We start from the raw sequence: 23,167 nt of genomic DNA, 5'->3' as shown, positions 1-23,167 counted from the left end.
GGAACCCAAAGTTGTTGAGCTGTCGTTGGAAGCTCGACAGGTTGTTCTGTTTGAAGTACTTGGGGAGGACTTCGCGCTCGAGGCGTTGGATGTTGTACAGCTGAATGCACGACCCGTCGCGAGTCCACGCGGCAATCGTTGCATCTTCGAAGGCGACGATACCGTGAGAGGTGCTGCAAGAACTTGGGCGTTCTTTTCAGCGGGACCACCGGGCGTCGGGGTTGGGTCTCGACAAGCATGGCCGTCGGGATGTGCACCGTCAAAATGGACGTGCCGGAGGAGGAGCGTGGTTAAAGCGAAGGATGGCAGAACAGGCCATCGTCGCTCCGACAAGATCGACCACATCACATGGCCGATAAGCTGTTTCGCATGGTACTGCGACCAGTGGAGATGTGTGCGGCCCACGTGTTAGTCAATTTGGAATAACAACTGCCTTTACACACTACGCCGCGGCCCACGGACATTAGCGAAGACGTTTTGAGTAATCATGTCCAGGGTGGACCATGCCTGCTGTGGCCGTGAACACTCCATGGGCTGGCTAGGTCCACACTGGCGGCACCTTTCACTGGAATTCGTCGAGCTTACTCGACAGCATGCATGGCGATACATTTCGCCATCACTTGAATACGCCCAGGCCTCCGTGCGTTTGTCGACAAGATTTTGGTGTGGCTGGATGCCTGAGCCCCGCTCCGGAATCCATGGCTCAGCACAATTGAGCTAATCCGAACGGATGGCTTCAGCCATATCTAGTCACGGAGACGATGCAACGTGAACGAGTATGCTTTTACACAAGGACATGAGATGGAAGGCGTGTTTCGTTGGCAACACAAGCGTCCCTACTGGTTGGTCCAGCGAGGCGTAGTTTTGTTGAGAAACGCGGCAATGCCCTCTTTCGCATCGTGCGATCGCATGTTGTCCGTCATGACCTGCAAAACGGCGGTTGTAAGGGCGCTGTTGGCCATATCTAACACGTACGGAAGAAGCAAACGCATACGCGTCTGGGACAGCCATGTCCATTTGCTTGTAAAACGCCGACTTGCCCAATCTGGTGGCCAGTTGACACTTTCCAGCAATTTTGGCAGCGATACCGTAGACCGTCGCGTTCAAGTCCTACATCAGTTCAGCATGACTTTGACTGAATCGATGGACCAAGGAAGGGTGCTTCGATGAGTGCATGACCTCGTCTGGCACAGCCGCGTTGATGAGACCCATCGCCGCGGCGTCGGCGGCAGGAATCATGTCCCCCGTCAAGAGCATATGCATGGCGTGCTTACGACCCACGGCTCGAGCGAGCGCGACCCCAGGAGTTGTGCAAAAGAGCCCAATGTTGACACCTTGATGTAGTGGTCGCCATCGATTTTGTCACAATCGTGCGTACCTGGGGTGCAAAACTTGGATGACTGGGATGCATAGGCGAGGTCGCAAGTGGCCACCAATTGGCATCCGGCAGCAGTCGCAACCCCGTTCACTTTTGCGATGACAGGCTGGTGCATGTGCATCATGGTCTGCATCAAGTTGCTGCATTCGTTGAAGGTCGTGCCAAGCACAGCAGCGCCGTTGGACGATGCGTCGAGAACGCCAAATCCATCTTCGCCACCATCGTTGCGAGCACTTAGTAAATCCTTGAGGTTGTGCCCAGAGCTGAATGCTGGTCCCTCGGCGGCCAGCACGACGACTCTACCGACGACGGTAATAAACTTTCGTCTCAAAGGAAAAACGAACCGAATGGTAGAGTCGTTGTGGATATCATCCAGCGCAACCTTTAGCTCTCTTATCAACTCGAGGCTGAGTGCATTCCTCGACTTGGCGTGTGCCATCGTGAGCTCACAAATGCCGCTGTCGACCAGCACCCGGCGCAGCATGGTGTGTTGAATTGTCCTTCGATATACCTGCATGTACGGATAAATCACAATCAAACTATGCGGATAATCCTTTGTCATCGATTTTCGGGATGTCGAGTTTTTTTTTCTCTATTTTCTGCACCATGGACGTTTTTTGATTGGACAAGCTATTAATGAATTCATGAAGAAAACGAAGATTTTCCTCCAGGCACCGCTACCACAACATACTGTAGTGGTGTGCATCGGAGCGAGCACTACGCACCTTTTCAAGTGAAACGTGCTGAAATGTTGATTTTTAAAGAAGCGTCAGCCCATCATTGTGTTGAGAAATGCCCGTTTTCTAATCATTTCTGTGCTCCCTTTCGGGGCATCAAAAGATAGTCATCCGGATAATCAACCTGCCAATCAATTGCGAGACATCGCTCAAGTACGACCATCGCACTTACGAGAGTCGTTTGGCATTGGTTGGTGTCTTGGCAATCAAATTCCGGCCGAAGCACCTGTCGACCATGGCGCAACGACTCCCTGCCGCGATGCGCAAGATGCCCAAGCGTGAGAAGCTCATTGCACCGATCCCTACATGGAACATCTTTCGCGGCGATTTGGTACCCATCCAGATATTTCTCCTTGATGCTCTGCCTTGGCACCCACGCTGACATGAAACGAACTTCCAATGTAGGTGGAGGTGATCAGTGGGCCCCACCGCGGCAAACAGGGCGAGGTCAAGGAAGTCATCCGTGCCAAGAACGCCGTTGTATTGAACGACATCAACATGCGTCATCGATATGTGAAGGCAAAACCGGGTGTCGCGCCAGGCCGCATCTACTTGGCGCCGGGTCCCATTCACTACAGCAACGTCAACTTGGTCGATCCTTCCATCGGGTATGACTACCATCGATAGATGACTTTCGTTTGTGTTTTGACATCGTCATGCAGCAAACCCACCCGCATTGGCATTCGTTTCGCCGAAGACGGCGAGCGGTTGCGCATCTCGAAAAAGACTGGCACGGTCATCCCCAAGCCGGATGTGCTCAAGGAACGGCAAGCGCCCCGACGAACAGGTTCGTGCTATCCCCATTGAATGCTGTCGGCTCCATTCGCAGAACGCTCACCATGCCGTTGTAGAAACGGGTCCTTTGGACACAGCGCCGGAAGACGTGTTGGAGCGCACGGTCGAAGACTGGGAAGTTAAGCGTCTATAAACGACGGGTCATTAGGTTGCTAGTGTCACGAGGATAGATCGGCAGTCGTACGCAAACAAAGCTTTCAAGTTTTGCAAGAGGTCGTCGAGTGTTGTCCCATGCGTTTCGTGAGCGACGACAGTCATGCGACCTTCCTCGAGCTGCGCGCGACACAAAGTTACATCCAAATGGCTGCTACGTTGGATCCTCGTAGCGTGATATCGACGTCGCGCCGACTTTTCGATGAGCAGGTGTAGCCGCTGATGTGGCATGCCAAGAGGTTCCTCCGTCCATTCCAATCGCGCTTCACATACGCCCACAACATCGCCAAGTTGGCGCGACCCTGTATGCAAATGAACCTCGTGCCCCCATCGGGCTGCCTCGTCCTGAGCGAAGAAAAACTGTGATGAAGGGTGGAAACCATTTGAATCGTCTGCATATCGTCCCGGTCGTTTGGGTGACATGGACGTAACGAGTTACAAAATAATCAGCCTTGGACCGAGCTCAACTGCTAAAGTTGTTGCATGGTGCCACAACGCCGCCGCTTCCATCATGCGTCCAGCTTGTCACAGGGTGGTGGGACAAATAAACTCTGCGTCAGATGGTGCAGCGGCATAAACAACCTTGCTTGGTACGCGGGGGACTTGAGGGTTTCGTACGGCAGCCACTCCCACCCTACATCCAACGACAAAGCTCCGAAACAAAACAACGACAACTTCCATACCTTCGCATTTGTCGGGTTCCATACACTGCGGCACTTGGTTGCCTTGCACCGTGGCTTGCATGAAGATCGTGATGTAGTGCTTGTCATCGTCCGGCATGTAGTCGTTGGTCAAGTGGGCAAACGTGACATCGACAATATCGAGAGCTACCGAGATCGTCGTCGAGCGCGGCGCCGACAGAAAGTCGAATGGCCAGAGGCTTCTTACCTGTTTCTTCCTTTACTTCGCGGATGGCGCACTCTTCCCAACTCTCGCCAAACTCCAAATGACCCCCTACACCCCAAGTGCCATGAGCTCCAGCTTGCTCTAGGTGACTTGCCTGGAAGCTGCACTTTGCCTGCACCGTGCGAAGCTTTCCTCACGCCAATGAGTACGCATGCAGGGTAAGCCGCCGAGTAGAGCAGGACCCCCACGCCGACACGTGGTACGGTGGTGCTTTTTCGAAGAGTTGCTACCTCGTTCTGCATGGTAAACAATCTAGCATGGAGCCCAAGTGAGTGTTCCACACGATAATGCAACACGTCAATGAGATGCCGCGAGATCGGTGGAGTAGTTCGCACGTACCTGTCATGATCCAACGCTTCGTGACGGTCCAAGTATGTCATGATTTCGACGAGGTTTGAAGGGTTGGCGAGGTCGTCGAACTGGCTCAGCTGGCTATCAAACACAAACTCGTCGTGCAATGGCGACGACAGCGACGATGTAAAGTAGTCTTGACTGTTGCTCCCTCCAAAGGTGTCCATCGCCGAATCGCCCACGAACGACGACGCCGACGAAACGTGGTCGTCCGACTCGGTAATCGAGTCCAGGGGCGGCAACACTGCAGATTGCGACTGTGTCGGCTGCGATTGCGACAATTGACTGCTCATCGTCATCTGGGATGTACTTAGTAGCGTGTCGTCCTTTTCCAAGTACTTTTGGAGCAACACCTTCATCCGCGCATTCTCCCTCGCCAACACGATCATCTTCTTCACAGCTTCGGCGAGCCGGGATTGGTACAAACGCACATCTTCATCGGCATCCGCTAACGTCCGACGCTTCTTCGACGGCCCTCCACACGACGTTGACATCGCACTGCGCCGCCGCGATGGTTGAACTGTGCGATGCAGATCTCAACTCCCCATGACCCCGTCATATTAAATTCAACAGGTAACCGCTAAATTGTCACGATAAGTGGCTCTGCAGTCTTATAAAACTACAGAGGTTTGTCCTCAGCCCAACTTCCTTTGTCGCACTGCCAACGGGCACTGACCGAGTCCGACGTGCTCGTGAATGCGCCGATTCTGATGGATAAGGCCACACAGACTGCTCATAGACACTCACCGCGTCACGCTGCACACGCATGGAGTCACGACCGGCGGTGGTTGCACTGAGGAAACGCATCAAGTGCGGCCGACGTTTGAACACTCGTTGCCTGTTCCTGGCCCGTGCCACAAGGCTGTCGAACCAATTCAGCACAGAAATGCCAATTGTAGAGACCCCAACAATGAACACTGGTGTGAATGTGGCAAAGAGCGTGTGGAGTAGCGGAGGACAACACGAGTTGCAGACCTCGTCGAGCCTCCATCGACAAGAATTGTTACCGTGATCCAAGGAGCTTGGAGAACGCTGCCACCGATACTGCCGAGATGAATGGACTGCCCGACGCTCCGAAAGAAGCAGATTCCCACTTTCGTTGCATTGAACGAGAGCGGCCAGTGAGCTACGAGGGGGTTATATGATTGAGCTAACCTATGTACAGAAGAACTCTGTCGGTGATCGAGTGGCGGAAAACGAGCACCGCCACGTAGCTGAGCAGGCCTAGTAGGCGAATGCTGAATAGAAATGTCGCTACCGACTTCACGGCAGAATCCCCGGGATTCCAGCCACCTGCATCTACAACGGGACGAAGATGGTCTCAATGATTTCGAGGATGCTGCGTGTCCATTCGTGTTCAGCAGAAACGACACTTCCACTCCGAAGTACCCAGCCGTCGGGGCAAGACGAAGGTGTATTCGCGACCGTCGTTGTCTGCCCTTTGCTTATCTTTAATGCGGGGGCGAAGAGGCTCTGCTGAGGCTCCGAACCTGATGATGGCATCCACGACGGTGATATGGCAGGCACAAAATTGAAAAAACGTCGCAGAAACAGACCATGAACAAGGCTAGTGCGTGGTTTAAGGTGGCAAGAACAAATCCAGGCGCGTTGAGCTCGTGGTTCGAAAGCACCTCGAGGAGATTTGAAGCCTATCCGAGAATATAACCTAGACCAGTCGTCAGTGCATCCCCGGAAGGTCACGTTGCTCAGCACTGTCTAGTGAGGCGCTGCTTTATGACATGAAGCGCGCGACGTCTGCGCGGCACACACTGCGATTGCCGGCGCCAACTCCGACAGGGAACTGAACACCAGAGGCAAGCTGTTGGGCGTGCGGGAGGGGGTACGCGGTGTTCCGGACGAACCCAATCACGAGTTATCACCGAACGAAACGATACACCTGGGCGATTGCTGAGGTAGCCATGCACAATTGCAGACACCATTCGTCCGATGCGGAAAACGGATGCGAGGATGCAAACATTGCCAAGGCGCCACCGAAGGGCTGACCGCGATCGTCTCCGTTGGACCTCTCCACAGGTCGAGCCTCAAAAGTGTGCATCGCGTAACCGAATATCTCACCTTTATACAAATCCTCCAAATAAAGACGTGGTCACAATATTCCACCAACACTTGGTCATGAAACGGACTAACACAGCGGGGTTGATATGGATGTCCATCAAATGGCTGCATCTCAACTGTGAAGTGCTCGTGGAGAGTTCAGATGGCGGGAATGGATTTGCTGGGGCTCAGGAGGCTGGTGGTGTTTGCGGCGCGGACGGAACGAATCGACGTGGTGGACTCTTGAGCTCGTCTTCCACGGACCGCAACGTGTCCAAACAATCGGGCGACCCAGCTACCCTGCACAGCAGAACATTCTTCACAACGGTAGGCATTGCGTAGTCGTCCCCTCATGAGCAGCTACGTGTTTCATGAAAATGGTTCATTCCCGAATTGGATAATCTCCATGCACGTGGTGCACATGTTCACGGTGAAACGTATGCATCGATGGGACTTGAACGAACATGAACGCGTTCACATGTGGCCAAAGATGGCTGTCGGCATCGAGAAACGTGTTGAATTCGTTTACATCTCGTGCATCTTTATGTACATCTATCCTACAGGCGATGGCGATATAGAAATCCATCGAAAAGCGCACCTACACCATCGAGATGGAGCGCGTCGAGGTATGCGCGGCTTTGTCATTGTGGACAAGGCGCTCGTACCAAACGAGTAGAACAATTCCGACGGACGACATGATCAAACTGATGAGGAACATGGGATCGAATGTGGCAAAAACGGCAGGGAGGAGCGGCAGCACGATGCGGCTCACAGACGCCGACGATCCGAGAATGCCCATCCAAGTCCCTTGCTGCCTCGACCCGAGGATTTTCGAGAAGGCTGCGACCGACACGGCCGTGATCAGCGGACTGCCGATGCTCCAGACAAAGAACACACCAATGGCCATCTCGTTGAACGTGAGCGGCCACAAAAAATAGAGCAGCGCATTGCCAACGACGAGCGAACTCAGCCCAATCAAGAGCCACGCAGTGTCGGTAATCTTGTGGCGAAACATTTCAATCGACAAGTAACTGAGCAGCCCGAGGAGACCCATGTTGAACTGGAACGACGCGGCCGACGTGACAGCGTTCGCATTTGAATACCCCGTCACGTCCAAGTACAGCGGCACGTTGATCGTTTCAAAGATCGACAGAATGCCGCGACCGATGATGTTGAGCACGATGAAGACTCCAACTCCGATGTACACTAAATTGGTCGGGAGCTCATATGAGCTGAGCGGCGACGCCAGCCCGGGATCCTTGCTTGCCTTGCCGGTCAAGACGGGTGTAGAGACTGGTGCGTGGTCGGAGTTCATGCTTTCGTCGTACGAAAGGATCATGAACAGCAAGGTCATCAAGTTGAGAATGGTCAAAGTGAAACCGGGGGCAGTCAGCTCATGCAGATGCAGCCCCATGATGCTCGTGTCGACCCCAACAAGAACGGCGCCCATGCCAGGCGTCAACGCATACCCGAGAAACACCACCATGCACAAAATCGTTATGTACTTGAGGCGTTGTTCCACGGACGTCATGCGCGCGACGTCGGCGCGGCAAACACTGCGGTTCCCGGCTCCGAACCCGACAATGAACCGCGACACGAGCAGCACTTCGAGGCTACTGAGCACATGAGAGTCCGCAAACAGGTAGATCACGTTGCCGAGGATTCCAATGGACGATGACAAGATGTACACAGTGCGAAACGTGTACCGATCGCACATCCAGCCAAACACAAACGACGAGATGAGACGACCAACGCTGAACATGGACGTGAGCAAGCCCATGTCGACGAGGGTGCCGCCAAGTGATTGGCAGTAGAGGAAGAGCGTCGGCATGACAATGCCGCGAGACGACTCCGCGGCAAACTCGATGAAGTTGATGAGAAACATTTGAAAGTACCATCGGGCTGTCCGTCGCTTGAACGAGGTGGAGGACGCGATGGGACTTAAGTCTCGTGAGATCGAGTTGTAGTTTGTAGCCATGTCAGTCGATGGTAGCAGGCTCGACTCGCTTGGTTGGGTTGTGGGGTGGCTGGAGAGTGCGCAAGTGGCACCCCAACACCCGTGGAGCTCTCCCCGACCAAGGGGCCCGTGGGATTTTCAGATTCAGTTAAACGAATTATCTTGTGTTCAGTATATATTCCATCGCACTCGAACGTTTGTCTCATTTGATTGTTCAAGAATATTGCGTAGAATGGATGAACCAATCAGGAGTGACACGCGACGTGGACACAGCCAATCAAAATGTTTGACTTCCTCAGCAAATTCACATCAGCCAATCATAATACTAGCGTGTGCTCTCGTTCAATCAAAACAATTTCCCGTGACACAGATATTTCATCTATCTGATATTCCAAAGTAGAGCTTACATTTTTAATAGATATCAGGTCAATGCAGCGTGTCATGCATTGACAGGGGGGGGGCGTGGGCCGGCAAGATTAGCACTTAATCAATCATGCAGTGACGTGGCTTCTGCCGGCACGCGCCTTAACTCGGTTTCGCCGCTTTTTACGATAGCGTTTGAATAGACTCTAATTTTTACCATGAGACTTACATTGAGTAATATCTAACTATACGTTCAATGCGTTTGATTGGCTAAGATGGAAAACTGCTACAAAAACGCGAAACGTCCGTATGTCGCCGCGACCTTCACGGTGCCACGCGGATACCAACGGCGCATACTGTCCCGGAGGGAAAAATCTTGTGGCACCGCGCATTCACGTCGGTGCTCCAGCAGCCTCGGCTTCGAGCAACCAGCCCTGCACGTTGCAATGTGCATGCCGTGCGCTCGAAATGCGTCCACCGATGCCATGACCACCAGTGCTACGCTCAGTCAAGCAAGCCCCTAACACTTATTTATTCGCATTGGAAATGCCGTGGAAGTACGAATGTGGCGCCCATAGAGTCATCTATAGCTTTTGCTATGCCCGCCTGACTTCGCCAAACTCGTAGTGACCAGACTCGTTGGCATGGGCTTGTGCTTGCCGCTACGAACCAGTGGACTGCTTCTGCCTTTCGAGAACATGTCACAGCCTACCTCTCCTTGAAAGGCTTTCCGGCATTGCATACACTGGATGGTAAATGCGCTCACGTCAGTGAATAGATGGGTCTGTTGCCACCACAACGTCAGCAGGAACGCCGTGGACGTCGCACAGCGAAAGACATGGTATTGTACCTGATGCGCTTCCACAGCCAACACGCTAGCTTGCTCCACCTACGACACAGCAGAGACATGAATGCGTGCGACGGCGTTGATTCTACATAGGCGTGAGAGGTACTCGCCTTGACAAAGTCATTGATGGCAAACAAAGTCTTGTCGCTGTTGGGGCCGCGGTGGCCAGTTTCAGCAATGGCATCGTAATGGATGCCGTCGTACAGCAGGAACAATCGCTGGGTGAAGCCTTGGTCTTCGCCGTAGCACAGCCGAGTCATGCTGACAACGTCAAACACGAGCATTTCCACTCGAAAGTGCGCCGATAAGATCGAGAGCTCGATTTCTCCGCCCCATGACTTGCTGTCCATGATCCACGCGCAGTACTCGTTCACGGGGCGACCGAGAAACGTCTCGTTGTACTCCGTTGGGAATGATAAAATCTTCTCCTACGTTCGTTGCAGTTGAGCGCGCAAATTGTCCAGTAGTGAAGGTGGACAACTGAGACCTTGACAATGCTTCGAAGAGTTTCGCCGTTCTGCTTGTCCCCCTTACCAAGGCAATACCTGTGCGAAACGGGCAACCGCGATGAATCATGAACGACCTATTGAAGGGACAAGGATAACACGATGAAGATACACACCTGATTGCGTTGAAGAGGCAGCTGTTGTCGGCAGCAATGACCTTGCGAACAAACTTTAAACTGGACGGTTTGGTCGAAGCCAACGTGACTTCCTCCTTCAGGGTAACCACCGATCCCGACGCCACACCAAGCGCTGTGAGAAGTTCACTGTCGTCACCAACGATGAGCTTGGGAGGGTAGCCACTCAACACTGTCATCACAGATCGACGATGTGTCAAGGGGACATCATGGATGTGTCGACATACAGGTTTGATCGTCTGGAGCTAGGCCAGTCTCTTGAAGCAGTCGAAGCTTCAGCTGGAAGAGTGTTGTGTCCTCGGGCAGTCCTGCGAGCTTGATGGAGCCCTGGGAAGAATTCACCTTGAGGTTCATAGGACTTGCTCGGACGTAAACTTGTGCGGCGGTGCTGGAAGTGACCAAGCGTTACGTTTCGGATACGCTGACTTTATCCGGAATTCTCTGCGAGCACTTCCAGACGTGACGATGTACCGTCTCGGCGGCTCTCGCGCAGGTACAGGGACATGGAGAGGAGGATGGGATGACATTTACTATGGCTTGATGCATCGTCTAACTGTGCACAAAATTTGCTGTTTAACTATTCGAGGTCGTGGACGGATTGGGCCGTGGGTCGTCCAGACGCTGCGTCTCGAAGGCGCACGTACGGTTTGATCGGGTTCACGATGCTACGACAGATAGGGTTTTCACATCCTGCGCAGTTGAGGGGGTACGCAGTCGAATGGAGCGTGTTCGAGTCCAAATGGTCCTTGACCAAGTCAGCCATGGCTTGTGCGAGCAACGGTTCTTCGTTAAGCGACGGGCTGCGCTTGAAGTGCTGCTCACATGTCAACAGCATAAGGTTACTTGAATCTATGCCGAACGATGTACCTCAATACCGAGTTCATGCGCTTCTTCGGCGTACTCAATGTCGATTTCGAACAACGTCTCAATATGGTCCGACGTGAATGCGATCGGCACTGCGAGAACGTGCCTACCACATCACTCAAGTTAGGCATTTGGACGTCATCACTTGACGAACTTGTGGCCTTGGCTCGCCAAGCCCTTGATCACGCTGCTCGTGCTCGGGCCCATCCATGGCAAGTATCCGACTAGAAAACCACCCGCGTGATGCTGGGATTTAAAAGAGGACTCGAACCTTTCGATTGCCAGCTGAGCACATGCGGATTGGACACATTGAGATGCTCCATGACAAGCTCGCTCGTGGACGCAATCTCCTTGGTGTACGGGTCGCCTTTGTACACGACCTTCATCGGCACCGAATGCGCCGAGAACATGATGACGACCTGATCGACGAGATTGGGTCTTTGAGCACCCAACGAGATCGCTACCGAGGTAATCTGGGCCTACCTTATCGCGAACGTCAGCCGGGAACTCTTCAAGCCCAAGTTGAATGCGGCGGCTCACGGCCGCAATGTACCCTGGATGCGTGTTCCATCTACCCCAGTGTGAGTTGCAGTGCCGTGAGGAAGGTTGTCGACCGGTCAATGAGCGACCATTCGAACGAATCACCCATCTCCAAACGCTTGAGTTCGCGCCATAAATGGTTCATGCTCGAACCTGTCGTCGTGCACGACCATTGAGGGTACTATTCATGACACGGGGCGTCAGTTGAATTGCACTTGACCGTGTGGCAAGACTTCATGAGTTCGAGAAGGAGTGCGGTACCTGTGAGAATGCAATTGCACGTTCCGCGCCGTCGTCCTTCATTTGCTTCAATGCCGCTTCGGTCAACGGGTTCGCGTACCGAAACATCGTGTAATGCTTGTGAGGTGCGCTCTACAGTTGAAATCGTCGAGTGAAACGTGCCCCATGCATTCCAATGTACCTCAGGGCGGATCTCGTCCAAGATCTTGCACATTGCTTCGCCCTGGTGGTTGGTCCATTTTCCAATGGGAGAACCACCGCCGATGGCCGCATACTGCTCTTGGATCTTTGGGGTTCGACGTTTTACCACAAGGGACGACACAAAGTCCTGGAATGGACCGAGTGGAATGATCTCCGGATCGGAGAAGAGGTTCTTGAGGAAGAATGGGACTTCCTCTAGCGTGGAAGGCCCCCCCATGTTCATCATCGCAATAGCCGTGCGGACCTTGGGTGCGGTTCGTGCGGTCATCTTCGCCATGTCGATGGAAAAATGACAAGGTGGGATTATCCGGATAACCACACTCTGTCAGCTGAAGGCCACAGAAGATCGCGAGGACGCCATTGCTGAGTCTTCGGCCAACAACTCGACGGACACTCGAACGGTCGGGATGGCTCCACACCGCGCTGCTGTTCATGCTTTGCTGTTGGGTTGTCATCGAGGGCAAGTGGGGCCGACTTTCCTCGCTGCTTGCATTCGGTCATCCATCCTCTACGGCCTATCCGCCGTCAGGCGCCGCACTCCATTGGATACACAAGTGATTCCAACGACTTATCTCATGCGGCTCGCTCCGTCGTGATGCCAAGGATAGTAGACTTCAAGCATCTAGTCGTGCTTGTTAGTGCACTCCTCATGTCAGGAAGGCACTTCTCATCGAGCGGTGCCTTCCTAACAGTGACCAGGATGACCCCGTCTCCCTCTCTTCTTTCCCTTGCTCGTTTGTTCCCAGCGCATCCACGAATACGCCGCGATGCCACGGTGTTTACTGGTCGCTTTATCGCTCAAGTGCATGCCCAGCAATCGGCAGCACACCAACGTTCCAAGCATCCGCAGTGAACCATCCACAATCAACCGGGTGAGCACGCATCGGCGCACCGTCACACTTCCACATCGAACCCTGTTTTCTATGTCGTCCGCGCCGTTGTTCCCATCCCCAACGAGAGAGAGTTTCCACGCACGAACGCCCGCCACGGCGCCGTTTCATTGCCATGGTTGGGTGTTGGCGCGGCGGTTCCATCCAGCGAGCCAATCAGCGCCCTCCCCTATCCCGTCCGAAGCTGCGGTTGGCTGTCGCCATTCGTTCTTTTCCAATAGGTATACAAACTCCAAGTGAAAATCCGCCCCCCACCATCACCACTCGAATCGGATGCTATTTCGACAGGGTCGACTGACCAGTATAGTTCACTCAAGTTCTTTTCAAGCAAAGACCCTCTTACGAACGACAGTCCGGCGAACTTACCACGTTGCTCCGTCGCTTGTTGAAGGTGGACATGTCCGAGCTGATGCCACTTTGCCGTTGCCACGTGTATTTCACCGCTTCCTCCACACATGATCCACGTACAACCATGCCACCCCAAGACCCATCATGCAAGGGATCTCGTCCCCTGTGATATACTTATGTGTGTGACCGTCCAGTTCCGCCCCTCCGTTGCGATGCCAACGCTCGTGGCGAGTCGCGACTTTGCAGGATCGCACTTTACCCATTTCATACAAAGGCATAAATAAAATCAACAGCAGCTCCTCTAGACGTTGGGCGTCGTCGCGTCACGGCGCCCTCTCAGACCTATATTAGCGAGTCATATCGCACCACGAAATGGTGGCTGGGAGCGGGGACCGGGGCCGCCGACACGAGCGGCGGTCATTCCTGGATTTGCTCGTTTGATTCAACATGCCCAAAGAAAAGACCCACATCTCGCTCGTCGTCATCGGTCACGTCGATGCCGGTAAGTCGACCACGACCGGTCACTTGATCTACAAGTGCGGTGGTATCGACAAGCGTACGATTGAAAAGTTTGAGAAGGAAGCTGCTGAACTCGGCAAGACGTCCTTCAAGTACGCCTGGGTGTTGGACAACTTGAAGGCCGAACGCGAACGTGGTATCACGATCGACATCGCGTTGTGGAAGTTCGAATCGCCCAAGTTCTTCTTCACGGTCATTGATGCTCCTGGTCACCGTGACTTCATCAAGAACATGATTACCGGTACCTCGCAGGCCGATGCCGCCATTTTGGTCGTCGCCTCGGGTGTCGGTGAATTCGAAGCCGGTATCTCCAAGGAAGGCCAAACCCGTGAACATGCCTTGTTGGCGTTCACCTTGGGTGTGCGCCAAATGATTGTCGCCATCAACAAGATGGATGACTCGTCGGTCATGTACGGCGAAGGTCGCTACAACGAAATCAAGGAAGAAGTCACGAACTACTTGAAGAAGGTTGGCTACAAGCCCGCCAAGATTCCTTTCGTGCCCATCTCTGGCTGGGAAGGCGACAACATGATTGAAAAGTCGCCCAACATGCCTTGGTACAAGGGACCTTACCTCTTGGAAGCCCTTGACGGCTTGAACCCTCCCAAGCGTCCCACCGACAAGCCCCTCCGTCTGCCTTTGCAAGATGTGTACAAGATTGGTGGTATTGGCACGGTCCCGGTCGGCCGTGTTGAAACCGGTGTGTTGAAGCCCGGTATGGTCGTGACCTTCGGTCCCTCTGGTCTGTCGACGGAAGTCAAGTCTGTGGAAATGCACCACGAATCCTTGCCTGAAGCCGTCCCTGGTGACAACGTCGGGTTCAACGTCAAGAACGTTGCCGTGAAGGACTTGCGCCGTGGTTACGTCGCGTCTGACTCGAAGACGGACCCCGCCAAGGGCACGGAAAACTTCACTGCCCAAGTGATTGTGTTGAACCACCCCGGCCAAATTGGCAACGGGTACTCGCCCGTGTTGGATTGCCACACGGCGCACGTTGCGTGCAAGTTCAAGGAGATTACCCAAAAGATGGACCGTCGTTCGGGGAAGGTGCTCGAAGAAAACCCCAAGTTCGTCAAGTCTGGCGATGCGTGCATGGTCATCTTGGAACCCACCAAGGGCATGACGGTCGAATCGTTCCAAGAATACCCTCCTCTTGGCCGCTTTGCCGTGCGTGACATGCGTCAAACGGTCGCTGTCGGTGTCATCCACTCTGTCACGAAGAAGGAAGCGGGTGGCAAGGGCAAGGCCGCCGCCGGCAAGAAGAAGTAAACTAGAGGCTCATTGCGCTTAGTTATGGATCGATTATATTCCAATGAAACCCTTTAGATTACTTTTTTTACCCCGTTTTTGTCGGAAATTGTTTTTGCGACCGTTTTCCTCGGAGCCAGAAGCGTCCTCCGCCCATGCCGGCATGGTCAAGGTGTGTGCATGGAAGGTCTGGTTGTAACCAATCTCAGGCTCTTTGGCATGCTACGTGGCGGGGTGCTCATGCCACTCGATCGCCGACACAACGTAGCTGTGCTCTCGTTCAACAGTGTGCATCGTATTCATCTGGAGCGCTGACAGTCCTTTGTTCTCGACCGTGTCTGTCGCGGTGTTCTCCAGTCCGGACGACAGCAAGATGCGGGGACGGGCATGGGAGGTTCGGCAGCGTTCGTCACTCGCTTTCTCGTGCCGCCTTGGTTGTCGTTGCTCCACGGACCAAAGTCGACGCTACTCAAAATATAGTATGCCCAGCCTCATGCGACCATCAACACCATTGCGCGGGTGGCATGACCGTGATCTCAGCCGTCTCAGCAACGCCATCGCGGTATCATGAATGCCCCCGTTCGACTCGGTTCTCGAACTTACAACACGCTATTATGGACGCACTCGTTTCGATCGATGCAGGAACTTCAGTCGCACGCATCTTCCAGTGTGCAGGCCCCCCGCGGGCGGTCTACAACCCGACGACGCATCTTTTCGAATGTCAACGCCATGGCTTCGAAATTTTAGGTGGGGCGAATGTGATTTTTGAGGACGACGGCGGTGTGGTCGAGTAAGGTACATGCTGCCACTCCCTGCGCCGTCGCGACTCCAACCGCTCGAGACGCCGTATTGCATACTCCAGGACAGATGTGAGCGACCGCCGCCGCGCACGACCCAGTGGCATGTTCAGCTATGCGTGATCTACTTGGCCCAATTCACCGCCGAGGCAGCGCGAGGCCTCGTGCTGCCGACGCTCTTTCTCTACTGCGAGTCCTTGGATGGGTCTCTCGCCGACATGGGTCGAGCCACGTCTGTGTTTAGCATCGGGCGGTTGGCTTCGTCGATGCTTCTCGGCTGGCTGTGCGACAAATTTTCGTTTCGGTCCGTCCATGTTTTGTGTGCCTTGATTGGGATCGTGGGCAACGTCATGTACCTCCTGCCCGCGTCGACGTGGTTGGATGCACCCGCGTCAGCCTCCACCAATTCAACGATTCTTTCAAATGTCTCTGCTCCATCACGTGCCAAGTTTGTGTGGCTGTACGCCAGCAGATTCCTCGTCGGTTTTGGCGCTGGCAATCTCAGCGTCTGCCGCGCCAACGTTGCAGCGATGACTCCCGTGACCGATCGGGTCCAGTTTATGAATCGCTTGGCGTTAGTCGTGTTCGTTGGGTATGCGCTGTCCCCTGGTATCGGTGGTTTGTTTGCAGCCGTAGACGTGCATTTTTCGGGCCTCGCACTCAACCCGTTTACGATGCCCGGTCTTGTGCTGGCGGCGCTGAACGTCCTTACTCTTATCTGTATGGTCGTAGTGTTTGACAACTCCATCGATGCCACCGACGCCCCGTCATGCCAACCCTATGCTTCAGGGCCCCTTCACCCCAAGGAAGCGTTGCTCGACCCAGCCCCCTTGTTTGACTGTTATGGCATCTGCGTCTTTTTGCTACTCAACGTGGTGGGGCGGGGCGTGATCGCCGCGTTCGAGACGATTCTGGTGCCTTTGCACATGCAAACGGTAAGCGCCGTATCAACTCCGGCCGACGATCCTGTCCACGCCGCCGCTGCATTTCAGTTTGTTATGGGGCTCCTGGGGCTGCTCACGTATGCCAGTGTCGAGCTGTGGCGAGGTGCCATCGGTGACATTGCGTGGCTCCTGGCTGGGCTCGGCGCGTTTGTAGTTGGAAACGGGCTCTTGCTCATGGACCCGCCCAATTGGTCTATCTTTTGCACGGCCATCTACTTGGTGTGGTCTGTGGGAGGGCCCCTACTGACCGCGGTGTCTGTTGCGGCGTTCTCGAAATTGTTAGGAAATCAGCCCCAAGGTCTTTGGATGGGCGTGTTCGGATCTGCTGGGTCGATGGCCCGCATCGTGATCCCCCTGGTTCCGGCGCTCTTTGCCTCGCTACGCCCTGTGTTTTGGGTGAACTTGGGGCTGTCCGCTGTCGGCGTGATGCTCGTGACAGGGTTTGCCGTGCAATCGTGTCGAAGGCAAGCCAAGTTCGAAGACGAAGGCAACGACGACTCTTCTAGTGTGTGGCTTTAACTGGCAAACAAAGCCAAACGATGTAGTTCATCCTGCACTTGAAATGCCCCCATGCAAAAGCATCGGCCCACGGCAGCGCGTCTGTGATCTATGACTATGAACGTACCAGAATGGGGCTTGCAAACATGCCCACCGTTTGCGAGAATGGAACCACACGCGGCGTTCGGCTGGCGGCGCATCTGGAGGGCGGCTGTCCATGTGACTCGGTCCAGTTGGATGCAGCCGGTGCTCAGATTCACTTGATTCCTTGGACGCTTTTGCCCTTTCACATGGGCGGCGCGAAGCAGAGCCTTCACCCGGTCGTTGCCGCTGCGAGCCCTCACCCAAGTTGAAACCAGGATGCGCGCCGCACATGGTGCTGAGGTGGTTGTACAGTTTGGTGGTAGATTGCCATGGAACCCAACACCGCGCGAAAGGATCGCGGCGCGAAGCACCCACAAATCACCCAATTCCCACCCACGACTCTACGCGGGGCGTCGTCGCGCGCGTTCACGTGCCTGTCGTGGGTGTCGCCTGCAGCGGGGGGACTTGCAATGGCCGGAGGATGCACCCCCCTGCCCACGAAAGAACGGCACGTCGAGATATTTTCGCGATCCAACCGTCCGTCGTAGGGGTTCGCATCCAAAGGTAGCCGATGCCGCACCCATGTGCGTCCCCTCTACCTGACGCAACTTGTGGTGGTGGTAAAGGTATCCCACTGCGTGAGAGAGCGCCGTCCGCGCACGGGTCGCCCTCGGAGCCTGGTCGTCGCGATGTTTGCTACATTTCAGAGTGGTGTGGTAAGCGAGAAGCCGCTCGACGGTGTCGGTCCTGCACAACGCGAAGAGCCGCACTTGCTTCATAAATAGGGACGATATTCATACGCGAGGACTGCTACACCTCGACGACTCCGCCAAAGTCGTTGCCTGCCAAGGCTTCCATCGCTTTGAAATGGGTGAAACAGTACCCCTTAGTGCGGGCGTTCTTTCGGCAAGACGTGAGCCGGCACTTCTTGCCACCGCCGTGTTTGATGCAAAGGCCGCCTGTGACTGCCCCTTTCATACACCCTGCCGTCGCGCATCGATGACCGCCGCCGTGGGCGACGCAGAACCCGCCACTCACTGCGCTCTTTGGACATGAGACAAAATTGCACCGCTTGCCGCCGCCGTGGGCGATACAATAGCCCCCAGAGAGAGCGTACTTGTTGCAGTTGTCGTCGCCACACCGCCGGCCACCGCCGTGGTGAGCGCAGTACCCGCCAAGGAGTGCCGACTTGTTGCAACCTTCACCGAGGCAGCGCTTGCCCCCTCCGTGGGAGATGCAGAACCCGCGCTCCTTGGCACTCTTGACGCACCCGTCCACGTCGCACCGCTTTCCGCCGCCGTGGGCGATGCACAGGCCACCCGACTTGGCGCGCTTCGTGCATGGATCGACGCGGCATAACTTGCGGTTGACAACGCGGCGAACGTCGTCCGATGCTGGGGACGACCGGCCGCTGCACACCGATTCGTTCGACGCTCTCGACGGGAGGTACAACATGAGATTAGGTTGGTGTCGAAGCGGACCAGCCGAGACCGAAGTCTGCGGTTGAGTTGACACAGGGTATGAATATTTGCAGGCTACCACGGCGGTGTGGAAGAGGCAGAGGCCGTTGTCTTTCGCGAAGCGGCTGCATGGGGCGGCCGCGCAGTACGTTGGGGCGGTGGCTCCATCGCGGGAGGTGTAGATGAGCGCCGTGGGGGCGTTCGTGTAGGGCGGCACGTGCAAAAACATGGTTGCCGTTCGTTCCAGAGAAAGACGAACGAGTGGGTGGCGGTGTCGGCGTGAATCGATTAATGCTTGCGACGGAGGCAACCCGAAAAACGTCGTCAAGTCATCGAAACAAGTGGGACAACCCCACCTGCTTGGGTCCATCCCCAGCAGGTGGCGCGGCCGATTCCGACGCCATCTACAGCAGCATCCTCTGAACAACACGTGTACGCGTTGGAGGGCGGCACACAACCCATTTGCATGAACGAGGCGCGTTCAGATCACGGCGCCGAGTCGGCAACGATGAATTTTTTGGGACTACGCCGACGACGTTCGATTCCATCGCGACGAGCACGTGCTGCTCACACGTATCGCTTGACATGAGTCAATTTCGAGCGGCCGTACGACATCTGCTGCCTTCGAAAGATAGCCTTCCGAACGTGGGACCCTGGGGTGGGCCACCCAGCAGTGCTTCGGGTTTGCCACCGACGTCGTTCCCTCTTGTCGACATGAATTCCCGCCGAGACGATGGGGCCGGAACAACACCTATGATTCTCGCCAGTTCAAGACAGCCAGCGGATGATGCTGAGCCGCGTGACTGAAGCGGCGCCATGGCCAGCAACAAACCAGGCGTTCGGTAGCTCGCAACTGCATGCACCCACAACGGTTGCTTCGCTCGTGCGTAGAGTTTTCCTGTGCGTCCAACGTGGTACCACGTAAAAATTAGCGTGCTCCAGGCTCGCTGCATAACAACCAAGGTACTAGAAGCAAAACGATGCTGACATGCACAGCGCCAAGTGACCAACGCCCACTTGGTGAACGACGACAAGGGGCGATCCGCCCAACTCGCGGGTCGGAACCACGCCGCTCCGCCCCCGCCGTTGTAGCCCCCCCAGTTAGCAGACAAGGGCAGCTCTGCGCGGTTCCACGTAAAATTGCACCAGCATTTGTCGACCTCGAGCGCTGTGGTAGGGTATGCCCCAGGATTCGAGGGTTGCCTGTCGCAAGTCTCTGCATGTGCGGTGGTGTCGCATGCGAGGGTCGTGGCGGACATGCATACTGCCAAACACAACATTTTCCCACACGAAAGTCACGGCATGTGGATTTGCGCACGTGGGGTGTGACCGGTTAGGCTATTGACGGACCAGCTCGTTGCGATGCGGCCGTACGAATGGGCTACCAACGGCGCGATCCGTGTCGTGCGCGGTTGGGGCGTCCGCGGTGGGGCTCCAAGTTGCAGTTACGTTGCACAGCACGGCCGCTGTCGCACACCACATACGTCTATGGCAAGGTACACCGTCGACGAGTTGCGCCAACGCCCAACATCACCCATCACGCCAAGATCCCGCCAAGGGCGCTGCGTCGGGTCGGAAGTCGAAACCGTCGACGGGCTGGTAACTGGTTGATTCCGGATAATTAGAAAAACACATGAGCAATTCCATTGGATCATTCCGATGTTCGTGAACTCTCCGACGGACCCAATGAAGATGCGATCCTGCCGGTCGTCGGGCGGCGCCGCGTATGACTTCGTTTCGCCACGGCGGACGATTAAGAATTCTTGACGTGTAGGCTAGTGACTCATATTGGCCGACGATAGCCCGCTCGATCAGGGCGCATCTCAGCGATACGGCAGCGAGCCTCGCAGAGGAAGAGCGCCCGCCGACAGCTACAGTCGTCGTACAGCCACTTCATTCTTTCGCAGTGCTCCGTTGCAACGACATGATCAAACCACACGTGCCGCCGCAACTTGAAGCGCGATGCACCCAGGTGACAGACTGTCGCGCAATAACGAAACCTCAAACATACGATCTCGCCCAGGATTCCTGTGGGCGGAAGAGGCATGCGCGCGCTCCTTGCCACCGCACGATGTGCTACCAACCATACGAACACCGCCGCCAGGAAGCGAACAGCGAGCATGATCGAAGGGTGCACATTCAGCATCCCCGCTCCGTGGGAGACTGAATCGAACCCCCGCTGACTAACACCCACGCACGCAACGCGGATTCCCTCAACACAACAGCTTCCATTCACGAGCAAACAACACCGCCACCATGGTGATTCCCCCCTCTTCCGAGGAAGCAACGATACGCACTGTTCGAATGCGAATGCTGCATCGTCCATCCCCACGATGGTCTCCATGACGAAGCGAAGGTCCCATATACCGAATCCACATCAAAAACTAAATTTGACATGTTAGTGGCATCCGACATTCAAACGACAAAATTTAGAGCGGTCATTGGTGAAACGACATAAAGGTAAAATATGATTGGACTCCATAGATTAGAGGCAACGGATTGGTCGACTCCAATGTCGTTTTGCAACATATCAGAGAACATTGAGAATAACACAATTGGATTGGTTGAAATCACTTGGTAGGAGTTACATAACCACCACGACCATTTAAAATGGCGCCGTCAAAGCCAACGATGGTGGCCTCCAAGAAGACCATCCAAGAATCGTTCCACGGTGCGTCCACAAGGCGCGCCTACACAACCTATCAGAAGCAGTTCGAGGCATTCCTCCGGCTGAACAAGGACGGTCTTGACCCCCGAGAGGCGGGAACAGAGGAATGCACCGACTTCTTCCACCACATGTACACTCAAGGCCGTAAAGCTCGGACCATTGACCTTGCCAAGTCCGCCCTGGTCGCGTACTTCTCAGCGTGTGGTGTGGTGCCAAACCCAGCCCAGGACTCAACAACCCGACGCTATATTGTTGGGTTACAGAAGTACAACAAACAAAACAACCTCGACGAAGAGAAGAAGGCATATCCAATCACCGTGCACGAACTGTCGACTCTGATGAACTCGTTGGCGCATCTCCACCCGTTCCTGGGCGCAATGCTGCGGCTGCTGTTGGCAGTGGGCTTTATTGGCTGCTTTCGCACAAGTGAGGTGTTGGCCCTACGTTGGAACGACGTCGAAATTGTTGGAGACGACAGGGGTCGTTACCTGTCCGTACGTCTCCGTTGGCACAAGAAGGCCAATGTCGAAGAGGATTGTCAAGTGTATCATCTTGTTGATGAGACCACGTTTCCATGCTTGCGCGTGTGCGGCTTCTACGACGAGTACCTCTCGAAGGTCAGAGCTGCCGGAGTCAACATCAACAGCAGTACCTTTGTGTTTCCCAACTTTGTCTCGCCACAGTCGGGTGTACCAAAAGTTGAGTGGAGCCGCGGTCTCGATCAAGCCAGCTTGCGGCGAATCCTAGTCGACGTTGTCGAGCGCACTCCAAACCTTCCTATCGGCATAACCCTACACAGCCTCCGGCGTGGTGGTGCGTTCTTTCGTGTGTTTGAGTCTGTGGAACGGCGCTTCAACTTTCGCGAGTTGATGGCCTGGTGTCGATGGGCGGACTCTAAGACATGCTGTGAGTACCTGATCACACAGAGCATCAGCAACGAGATCAACCCACGCAATTTGCTGCGCACTGGCAGCGAAACTGGCAACATTCAATGGCCGGGCGGCAATGGTGGTGTGGCGGGTGGCATGGGGTTCTCCGTCGAGGCTCTTGGCCAAGCAGTGGCCAAGAACTTGCAAGGGCAGGCAGCTGGTGTCGGCGCCATGTCGGCTGTGCCTATGCGACAGAGTACAATGGATCAGTTTGTGTCCCAGAAGTCCGTACCTACTGCTCGATCGGCTCTGGACGCTTGGCAGCAGTGGTTTGTCGCTGACCCTAGCATTGGCTTGGTTTGTGCTCTCAAGGACTACACGAAGGAGATGATACGTATGGACAGGAAGAAGTATTCTGAGCGTCTCACTTTGTCAACTGCCTTCAGCAAGTACCAGACCTTTCAGCAGTTCGAAGCTTCGTATCTAGGGTTCACGAGTTCCTACGCAAAGATACTTCATGAGGTTAGACGTAGAAAACGATTGAATATTATGTAAATGCATTTCGAAATTTTGAGTCATGTAAAATGTTTTGCCACCACCCGGGATTGAACTCGGGGCCAATTGCAATGACCGGTACCCTTATTTTGTGAGGGTCCATGCCCAATGGGGAAACCTGGCGGACCATTAAGTAGAGGGGGTATCCCCTCTACTTCTTGGATCGCAAAACAAATCATCATTTCTTTTTGTCGTATCAGCCAATCAGCTTGTTGTCGGATGGATTTGTCGTATCCGCCATATTATCTATACATTGTAAT

At 54.8% G+C, this 23,167-nt stretch overlaps 10 protein-coding genes across 18 annotated transcripts; 4 read left to right on the top strand and 6 right to left on the bottom strand.

The window, feature by feature from the left end:
• Positions 1-430: 430 nt before the first annotated feature.
• H310_10338 (hypothetical protein) lies at positions 431-1,900 on the bottom strand. Its single transcript, XM_008876696.1, has 5 exons — positions 1,723-1,900; positions 1,379-1,677; positions 1,180-1,334; positions 976-1,110; positions 431-926 (listed from the first exon to the last, which is right to left on the bottom strand). Exons 1-5 carry the CDS (start codon positions 1,893-1,895, stop codon positions 837-839), a joined length of 852 nt encoding a protein of 283 aa, XP_008874918.1. The 5' UTR covers positions 1,896-1,900; the 3' UTR covers positions 431-836.
• A 396-nt stretch (positions 1,901-2,296) lies between these two features.
• Positions 2,297-3,125, top strand: H310_10337 (ribosomal protein L24). The gene is made up of 4 exons (XM_008876695.1): positions 2,297-2,446; positions 2,521-2,723; positions 2,778-2,902; positions 2,967-3,125. Exons 1-4 carry the CDS (start codon positions 2,351-2,353, stop codon positions 3,041-3,043), a joined length of 501 nt encoding a protein of 166 aa, XP_008874917.1. The 5' UTR covers positions 2,297-2,350; the 3' UTR covers positions 3,044-3,125.
• Positions 3,126-3,433: 308 nt separating this feature from the next.
• H310_10336 (hypothetical protein) lies at positions 3,434-4,873 on the bottom strand. Of its 4 annotated transcripts, XM_008876693.1 has the most exons (5): positions 4,309-4,873; positions 4,064-4,221; positions 3,952-4,017; positions 3,747-3,890; positions 3,434-3,697 (listed from the first exon to the last, which is right to left on the bottom strand). In XM_008876693.1, the coding sequence occupies exons 1-5, from the start codon at positions 4,812-4,814 to the stop codon at positions 3,573-3,575; spliced, it is 999 nt and encodes a 332-aa protein (XP_008874915.1). In that variant the 5' UTR covers positions 4,815-4,873; the 3' UTR covers positions 3,434-3,572. The 4 variants fall into 4 exon arrangements, with proteins under 4 accessions (XP_008874915.1, XP_008874913.1, XP_008874914.1 ...); XM_008876691.1 differs by having other exon boundaries at positions 3,747-4,017; XM_008876692.1 differs by having other exon boundaries at positions 3,434-3,890.
• A 1,977-nt stretch (positions 4,874-6,850) lies between these two features.
• Positions 6,851-8,486, bottom strand: H310_10335 (hypothetical protein). The gene has a single exon (XM_008876690.1). It carries the CDS (start codon positions 8,351-8,353, stop codon positions 6,974-6,976), a length of 1,380 nt encoding a protein of 459 aa, XP_008874912.1. The 5' UTR covers positions 8,354-8,486; the 3' UTR covers positions 6,851-6,973.
• Positions 8,487-9,156: 670 nt separating this feature from the next.
• Positions 9,157-10,570, bottom strand: H310_10334 (hypothetical protein). 5 transcript variants are annotated; one of them, XM_008876686.1, is made up of 7 exons: positions 10,410-10,570; positions 10,165-10,354; positions 10,030-10,087; positions 9,653-9,970; positions 9,546-9,584; positions 9,408-9,479; positions 9,157-9,357 (listed from the first exon to the last, which is right to left on the bottom strand). In XM_008876686.1, the coding sequence occupies exons 1-7, from the start codon at positions 10,534-10,536 to the stop codon at positions 9,292-9,294; spliced, it is 870 nt and encodes a 289-aa protein (XP_008874908.1). In that variant the 5' UTR covers positions 10,537-10,570; the 3' UTR covers positions 9,157-9,291. The 5 variants fall into 5 exon arrangements, with proteins under 5 accessions (XP_008874908.1, XP_008874907.1, XP_008874910.1 ...); XM_008876685.1 differs by having other exon boundaries at positions 9,546-9,970; XM_008876688.1 differs by having other exon boundaries at positions 9,408-9,584.
• Positions 10,571-10,686: 116 nt separating this feature from the next.
• H310_10333 (ferrochelatase) lies at positions 10,687-12,336 on the bottom strand. Its single transcript, XM_008876684.1, has 8 exons — positions 12,008-12,336; positions 11,848-11,958; positions 11,661-11,767; positions 11,530-11,617; positions 11,318-11,465; positions 11,201-11,270; positions 11,050-11,152; positions 10,687-10,996 (listed from the first exon to the last, which is right to left on the bottom strand). Exons 1-8 carry the CDS (start codon positions 12,302-12,304, stop codon positions 10,760-10,762), a joined length of 1,161 nt encoding a protein of 386 aa, XP_008874906.1. The 5' UTR covers positions 12,305-12,336; the 3' UTR covers positions 10,687-10,759.
• Positions 12,337-13,615: 1,279 nt separating this feature from the next.
• Positions 13,616-15,128, top strand: H310_10332 (elongation factor 1-alpha). The gene has a single exon (XM_008876683.1). It carries the CDS (start codon positions 13,713-13,715, stop codon positions 15,051-15,053), a length of 1,341 nt encoding a protein of 446 aa, XP_008874905.1. The 5' UTR covers positions 13,616-13,712; the 3' UTR covers positions 15,054-15,128.
• A 27-nt stretch (positions 15,129-15,155) lies between these two features.
• Positions 15,156-17,430, top strand: H310_10331. Of its 2 annotated transcripts, XM_008876682.1 has the most exons (2): positions 15,156-16,510; positions 16,562-17,430. In XM_008876682.1, exons 1-2 carry the CDS (start codon positions 15,832-15,834, stop codon positions 17,290-17,292), a joined length of 1,410 nt encoding a protein of 469 aa, XP_008874904.1. In that variant the 5' UTR covers positions 15,156-15,831; the 3' UTR covers positions 17,293-17,430. The 2 variants fall into 2 exon arrangements, with proteins under 2 accessions (XP_008874904.1, XP_008874903.1); XM_008876681.1 differs by having other exon boundaries at positions 15,156-17,430.
• A 643-nt stretch (positions 17,431-18,073) lies between these two features.
• H310_10330 (hypothetical protein) lies at positions 18,074-19,168 on the bottom strand. The gene has a single exon (XM_008876680.1). It carries the CDS (start codon positions 19,042-19,044, stop codon positions 18,166-18,168), a length of 879 nt encoding a protein of 292 aa, XP_008874902.1. The 5' UTR covers positions 19,045-19,168; the 3' UTR covers positions 18,074-18,165.
• A 2,278-nt stretch (positions 19,169-21,446) lies between these two features.
• H310_10329 (hypothetical protein) lies at positions 21,447-22,839 on the top strand (the record flags this gene model as incomplete). Its single annotated transcript, XM_008876679.1, has 2 exons — positions 21,447-22,746; positions 22,799-22,839. 2 exons carry the CDS (start codon positions 21,447-21,449, stop codon positions 22,837-22,839), a joined length of 1,341 nt encoding a protein of 446 aa, XP_008874901.1.
• Between the last annotated feature and the right edge of the window lie 328 nt (positions 22,840-23,167).

Source organism: Aphanomyces invadans, assembly GCF_000520115.1.
Source record: "Aphanomyces invadans strain NJM9701 unplaced genomic scaffold supercont1.25, whole genome shotgun sequence".
Lineage (NCBI taxonomy): Eukaryota > Oomycota > Saprolegniomycetes > Saprolegniales > Verrucalvaceae > Aphanomyces > Aphanomyces invadans.
Note: the sequence above shows the minus strand (reverse complement) of the source record. Positions and strands in the feature narration are given on the sequence as shown.